The sequence below is a fragment of the Chelmon rostratus genome, chromosome 15 (genome assembly GCF_017976325.1).
Source record: "Chelmon rostratus isolate fCheRos1 chromosome 15, fCheRos1.pri, whole genome shotgun sequence".
Taxonomy (NCBI): domain Eukaryota; kingdom Metazoa; phylum Chordata; class Actinopteri; order Chaetodontiformes; family Chaetodontidae; genus Chelmon; species Chelmon rostratus.
In genome coordinates this window covers 6,970,514-6,977,896 of record NC_055672.1, presented here as the reverse complement: position 1 = coordinate 6,977,896, position 7,383 = coordinate 6,970,514, and the positions used below count along the sequence as shown (strand labels likewise).

Genomic DNA, 7,383 nt, shown 5'->3' with positions numbered 1-7,383 from the left:
GTGAGATGTTCAGCCAAAGATTTTCACTCAGATTGTTTCATTTGAGGGATTTTCAGAGGCCAGAAGAGGTGAAAGTATACAGTATTATATTGTATAATCCATAAATTTGGGGGTCTTGAACCACAGAATGGGACAAGAACATTTTAAAGATAAGATGATGGAGAAATTTGCCACCAATCCACCTCCACACATCCAGAACTCATCATGTCTGCTTTCCAGACGGACCACAACATGCACCTACTTCATAAGTGAGAGGCCCCATACAGAGCGGTCGAGCTGAGTTCTGGTGGTGGCCTCATGGGAAGTGGTGGCCGGGCTTCAGTGTCTGAAGGCGGTGGGATGCCAGGCCGGGATGGCGGGACGGAGACGGGTCCTCCCTCTGCTGGGGCATCGCTGCGTCCTCACGGTGCGGGAAGCCGGTGGAGAAGCTGGATGTAAAGAGGTGGGGGGGAACAAACACACCACCACATGCTGTCAGGTCACTTGAGGTTACCAGCAGCCAAAACACATTCTCATCTCAGTGGTGAGACACAAGATCAATATCTGATTCATCAGTTTCTCCTCAGCTGTGGGCAACGCTGGTGTGATTCTGCTGCAGACATCTGAGAGAGACTGGACCAGATCTTTAGCAATAATAGCATCACATTTTTTTTTGGGGGGGGGGGGTGTATTGATCATGCCTGAGGCTGATGAGGAAAATGGAAGCTATTGTTGTGGCTATCACAGACATGAGAGGCAAATCATGAACGCCTCAGCTGTAAATAGACGGCTCCCCCTGCGCCTTGGATGTGACTTGTCCTCTCTCCTCATGGCTGAAAAAAAAGCAATGTGGAAAAGCTGGGCACAGTGCAAGCCAATTATTACATTACTCACTGCCTTGCGCTCAATTTCCCGGGGAGGTCCCTTAAAAAACGAGACAAACCTCCCTCTCCGGTCCCGCTGACATATTTTTGTTTACAACACGACAACCGCATTAACACCCTCAAGGTACCGCATCGCCCAATGAAATCCAGGCAAACGACCCTCATCTAAACCTGCAGCGGCAAGTGCATGCTATTCTCTTGCAATAACAGGACCAGGCTCCAGTGATGCATTTATAGGTTACGTAAGGTGAATGTGTGTTCATGTGAAATGAATGTCCCAAACGATGAAGGATGCGGAGCCGCTGCTTGTTCCTTGTGCTGTTTTTTTCTGGTTTGTTTAATTATTATTTTTTTTCCTGAGTGGGACCACGGCAGCTGACGCCTGCTGTAAATCATATCGCGGTAACAAAAGATGCCTTGTGTCAAATATCATTTCCACGCCGCCAGCCCCGAGCGATCCCCTTACCGTTGTGCCATTAGAGTAATCCCGCAATTCCCAAAAAAAAAAAAAAAAAAAAAAAAACAAGCAAGAGGAGGAAAAAAAAAACTCACCCCTTCTTTGTGGTTTATTGTCCTGTCAAGCGGGCCTCTGCGCCATCGATTCTCACTCAGTGGTCTTTTCAGATGCTAAAAGGAGGAGAGGGGGTGGTGGTGGAGGGGGTAGGGTAGGGTGGGATGGAGGAGGGGTGTGGAGGGAGGGGGGGGGTGCACCGGGGTGGGTGTGAGAAACAGACTGGGAGAGCCGATCACAACACAAAGGTGGAGAAAAAAATACAACTGAGGGGAGGCGAGGATCCAGATGGAGCGGCGCGGTGCAGGAGAGGAGACAGGCCGCCTCCTGCGCCCCGCCAGGCGGCAGACACTTCAAATGTCCGCGCACCTCACTGTGGAGCGCCTTCACCCCCGTTACCAATGTTTTCCCTACAGTTGATCGATTTTTTTTTATCCCCTTCAGTCCAGGAAACTGTACTCTACTCTCAATCGGGGAGATGTTAAAATCGATATTTTGAGACGCGCTAATTTGGCACTAATGTGCCAAGAGGAGGAAATTACTCGTGCAAGACAGCAAAGCAAATTGTCAAGTAGTTTTCTATACAGTTAAGGAGGGACAAAGGATGAAAGAGGGGGGGGGGGGGGAAGGAATAAAACAGGAGATGAAAAAAGCAATCAGAAAAAAGAAAGGGAAAACAAGACAGAAAAAACAATCTCATCCTGAGCAGAACTTCAGCATCAAAGAGGGACAAAGTAAAAAAGATGGGAATAAAAATTGAGGAATAGAAGTTAAACAGAAGGAAAATGAAACCAATGAAAAAGAACAATAGTCCTTAAATCTTAATCCCACAAATCTCACCTAAAGACCAGGAAATTACATATTTTCCCAGGAAGTTTAAGTAGCTACTTGTTATGTTATGTAGTTTACTGGCCACTGTATTGAGCAAAATTATCATGTGTTGAAGCAAACTGTCACCAGTGAAGGCACTAAACAGAGTCCAAGAGAAAAGTTGCAAAAGATTAAAAAATGAAAGACAAAAACAAAAAGAAAGGAAAAGAAAAGTCAGGGCAGCAGGGAAGAAGGGAAATTTCATTTTTTAGGTCCAAAAGCCAAAAACATTGCTTATTTGTCACTGCATTGAGCAAGAACTGCAAAGCAAATTGACATTGGTTGTAACAGAAAAAAATAGAAGGAAGAAATGTCATTTTTCATCTTATTTCCACAAGGGAATCTATTTTTGAAAGTCCAGGAAATTGTAAATATTCTTCCAAAGCACAGAATAAAGAAAAAAATCATTACTTCGAGATGGCTTGTTTGCCGTGGTATTGAGTGAAAGAGGAGGGACATCACTTAAGTACAGGCAACAGCACACAGTCCGAGAGGGAGGAAGGGTGAGGGAGGTAAACATCTTTTAAAAAAGGACAGAAATAAAGAGGAAGACAGTAAAACAAAACAAAAATGACAGAAAGGAGCAAAAGGAGAAAAGGGAAATGAAGAAACTACACTCAAAATGTCATTTTTTTAGGGGCAAGTATTTAAAAAGTCCAGGAAACATGTCAGAGGGAGTAAAAACAAATCCATATTTTGAGCCATTTATTTGACATAACAGTGGAAAGTAGTTTGTGCAAGACTGAAAGGCAAATTGTCATCTTTAGTAGCTCTTTACTAGTCAACAGTCAACTAGGTGACAATAGGAAAATAGAAATATGTGAACAAATGAGAAACAAGATGGATGGAAAAGAAAGAAAACAGTGGAAGAACTGAATAAATTGGATTAAATTTCCTTCCCAAAAAGCTGGAAGTTCCCATGTGCACTGCTGCAAAGTAAATTCTCATGTTGAAGCATTTACTGTCAAAACCAAAGTGTTCAAGAGAGAAAAGAAAGAAGATAGAAACAAAAAGACAGGAAAATGGCAGGGAAAAGATGACATAAATGTAGGATAAAGAAAGGAAAACAAATGGAAGGAAGGAACAGGAAAAATGAGGAGTACATGACACAATAAGAGAAAACAGAACTTTTGTTATTGAAAAGAAATCTTTATTAAGTCAAACATTACAATACAAACCCCAAAGATACAAAGCCCCTCCATGAGGAAAAACATTTTTAAAAACTTTGTCAAAAACTTCTCAAAGCAACTTCTGAACACAAGTGACATAAGAAAATGATATTGATACTGATCCCCAGCACCTCCACCTGCTCAGAGGCTTCACTTCGCTGCCTGCTGGGCCTGACGGCGAAGCAGCACGTAGATCTTCTCTTTGATCCAGTCCTTGTTGTACGGCTGATACGTCTGTGTGTCGGCGCGATACCTGAAGCAGCACGAAAAACTATGTTCAGTTTTAAATGTTTTTTTTTTTTTTTATTCTTCTTTCTCTAATCAGTTTGTTAGCACAGAAGAGGGCAGCTGTAGGACATACAGGACTTTTAAAACAGTTGAATGAGACGCTTTTCCTGCTCGATTCCTCTGTTTGCTTGACCTCTCCTTGAGGTCAGAGGTCAAGTTCAGCAATTGGGAGAAAGAAAAGCACTACGGCTTTGCTTAAGGGCACTTAAGCAGAGTGGTTGTTTGCATGCACAGGGTTGCTGCTCAGTGACAGACTCTCATTCAGCGAGCTAACCCAGGAGTACAAAGAGGCCAGCCACATCACAGAGAGGCAAAACAGCAAGTAGAGACTGAATATTTTCACATGTAGGTTGTTGAATTAAGGTTTATTCTGACCAAACCAGAGTTGGTGATTGTTGGAGAGGTGGTAAGACAAACTAAGGTGGTTTTGGTTCATCTTTTCCACCACCTAACAACCAAACAACAGCAGTGTGCACTAGTTTGAATATTTTAAACTTCTAAATGATGACATCTGCTGTTAAATGAATCAACTCTTCCCGTATGTCTGGACCACAAATACAGATTCCCACGGTCGTATGGTTGGAAGGGATATCACGCCATTTCCCAAACCGCTCCCTCAACACCGACAGCTCACTGTGGAGTAACTCCACATGAAGTCACACTCACAGCTTTGGAGGCACTTCTAGTGGCAGCGCGTAAATAAACAGGTAAACTGTGAGACGCACGAGCCAACCTCGACCATGAGGAGCAGACAGTAGTTGCCATGGATACTGATAAACACACAGCAAACCCTGCTGTTGTGTTATGTGCCATTCCTCTGCAAACATCTCCAAAATTATGAACTTGAACTGTGGGGGTTGTATCATTTTTAAAAACGTATGCATACATATACAATGTTTCCCTATTTTATAAGTTCTTACATCAGTATACATATTTTATCTCACACGGTGTGAGGACAATGGAACAAGAGTAGTCAGTCATGTATTTGATTTAGTATTGAAACCTAACGATAATCTGAATGATGTTTCAGCCATTTTACAGCACATGTGGTCCTGTTTAGGAGTACTGGAGGACCATAATGCTGTCGGAGGATTTTAAAGTGAACTTCTCCTTCTCAGCATCTGGTGTGGGACAGCGCACATTATGGTAAACCCTCCACATGAAGGCACAAACAGGAGGCACAGACTTTAAAAAAAAAAACCCATAAGCCCACACTTTTGATTATTGCTTTGTTATCTATAACTGAATAAAATACATCACAGGAGGAAGTTCACACTGAGAGTTGCATCTTGACACTCAATATTTTAAATTATGTAATGTCACAGTGTTTCCTTGTCAAACTTACACCAAACAGCTGAGGTCAGCCAGATCATCGATGAAGTCAAACAGCTGGCTGATGTCGTACGTTATCGACGGACTGTTGGGATTCATTCTCTTTAAATGCTCCTCGTACATCTTACACACACCTGTGCAGGAAACAGAAAATACAATATTTCACACTCCTCAGTGTAAACATGTTAGCTCATTTAACTGCATGAACATGCACTGAAAATTGTCAGCAAAATGTCTGACAAATGGAGTTATACCCACATTGTTTCATTTCTAGATGTCAGTCAAATCATATCAAAATAAACACTATTTGGGTTTCTAACTTAAAAATCTACCGTTATGTATGATGGCAATGTCATGATAACATAAATACATCTTCAGGTTTTTCATATCATTTTTCTGATTTTACAGTTGCACACCAACATCTTTCAATTACTACCAGATATGCAATATTTGTGAAAACTAACTATTAGAAGAATTTAGAAATTATGACCATGTTACACACATATTTAATAATTAAGCCTACTTTGTATATTAATGTAGCTGGTGGGAGGTTTCACTTTGCGTTTTAATTTAGAACAACCATAATTTCCCTGCGAGTATCCAAGCTGCATTAATGTCAACAGTGAACATAAACAGATCCAACTCAACTATTTACAGATACAGACTCAACTTAGATTGGAAGTTTTACAGGAATGTTACCAAGCTCAACTCAGTTAGACATCACAAATTTTAACACTGGGGCTTATTTGCTATCCGATTCACTGTAAACAACATTGTTTGTGTTGCAATGGAGAGACATGCAGCAAGAAGTGTGTGAAGTGTGCAGTGGGAATATCTGCATGGAAGCCAAAGAGGAGTGGAAATGTTACATTACCATAGGAGTGTAGTGATCCTGCAAAAGCACAGGGCACAAAAGCACCATCAGCTTACCCTCCATACACTCGTTGACAGATTCATAGTCAGCGTACGTCCTTCCCTCTGGCCTCTTGGTGGGCTGCACCAGCAGGATGGTGTGAGACTGAAAAACCAGACAGTTGTTAGACTGTGGTGCAAATATTCTTGAAGTGACCACTTCATGAAACAATAATCCAGATATGCCACAAATACATGAACAAAGCTCTTATGGTTAGTCAGGCGATGATGGGTAATTTTTATTATGTTTGCGGTCTTATCGAGGAAAATTAGCAGTTCAGTAGTTAGTTTAATAGTTAGTTGCACCTTATTTAGTCATATTTCGTTGTGATATGTGGTTCTATTAACATATAGCTACATTTGTATGTGTAAGATGTAATCTTTTTCGTCATGTTTCAGGATTCAAACAAGCCTTTATGACTCAAAGACCAAAACAAACACACGCACACCTTAACATTTACGTAATGCGTTCGCCAACTTTAAGAGGCAAAAAAGTGGCGTTAACGAACTAGTGTAGCCACAGCAGAGAGACTGGTAAGCAGTAAATCTGCTGTATTTGGCCGAGTCAGTCACTGATTCATTGCAGCTGCTCAAGTACCAAACGTCCCACATTCATGCTAACGCTAGCACAGAGCTTACAGCCTTGTTAAACAGTTTTTCTGCTTAAACAAAGTGCTTAAATCGACACACCGCTTTGGGTAATAATGGTCTCCGCGAGTACATAAAAATATATACTGTAAAATCTGTATCACGGCGTACTGACCATGGTTTTGTCAGGTTTTCAGTTGGTTTTGGTCGATTTTCTTGGCTCCTTGCCTCTTCTTGGACGAGTTGACCTTTGTCACGGCGATTGTAAAATAACTGTTAGGTGCACTACCGCCACCTTCTGGATTGGAGTGTGGACCAGAACGGTTACTACACTATCACATTGAATTCGCTCGCATGTTGCTGTCTGTGTTTTCAAAAAAAAAAAGAAAAGAAAAGAAAAGAAAATTGCCCTGTACCCCATAGACATATAAACATAGCTGTCTCATCAAGCGGGTTGGCCCGTTGCTGCGAAGCGTCAGCGTGTCCGCCATATTGGATGAGGCACATCTGCTCGATAAACTTTATTAAGTGCCTCTCTACAAAGTGATTTAAGTAAATACATTTTATCTACCCATTCACCCGAACTACTATATTTGGGAGACAAATATGCATCAAAAACAACATATGTAACTTTTAATGTGATGATTATTATGTTTACTCCTTACATGTTTAGTACATAGGTAAGCACCATAGCAACATAAGTATTCTCCTAATGATTTTCTGAGATTTACTGCTGCCAGTGTAGGTGACACTGTTATTGTGATGATAAATATTGAAATATTTATATTAAACATCTGTGTTTATTATAAAAAGATCCTGAAAAATAGAAGTGACAGGTGGGTTTTCTGAA

At 41.3% G+C, this 7,383-nt stretch overlaps 1 protein-coding gene across 1 annotated transcript; it reads right to left on the bottom strand.

The window, feature by feature from the left end:
- Positions 1–3,358: 3,358 nt before the first annotated feature.
- LOC121618749 (enhancer of rudimentary homolog) lies at positions 3,359–6,791 on the bottom strand. The gene is made up of 4 exons (XM_041954331.1): positions 6,709–6,791; positions 5,964–6,051; positions 5,047–5,167; positions 3,359–3,666 (listed from the first exon to the last, which is right to left on the bottom strand). Exons 1-4 carry the CDS (start codon positions 6,709–6,711, stop codon positions 3,564–3,566), a joined length of 315 nt encoding a protein of 104 aa, XP_041810265.1. The 5' UTR covers positions 6,712–6,791; the 3' UTR covers positions 3,359–3,563.
- Between the last annotated feature and the right edge of the window lie 592 nt (positions 6,792–7,383).

What these genes read in the sequence shown, in the direction of transcription:
- LOC121618749 (XM_041954331.1), bottom strand. An exon ending in TGTCAACGAGTGTATGGAGG is followed by an intron (nt 5,168 to 5,963) that starts GTAAGCTGATGG and finishes TTTCCTGCACAG; the next exon opens with GTGTGTGTAAGATGTACGAG. An exon ending in GCTGACCTCAGCTGTTTGGT is followed by an intron (nt 3,667 to 5,046) that starts GTAAGTTTGACA and finishes GTGCTGCTTCAG; the next exon opens with GTATCGCGCCGACACACAGA.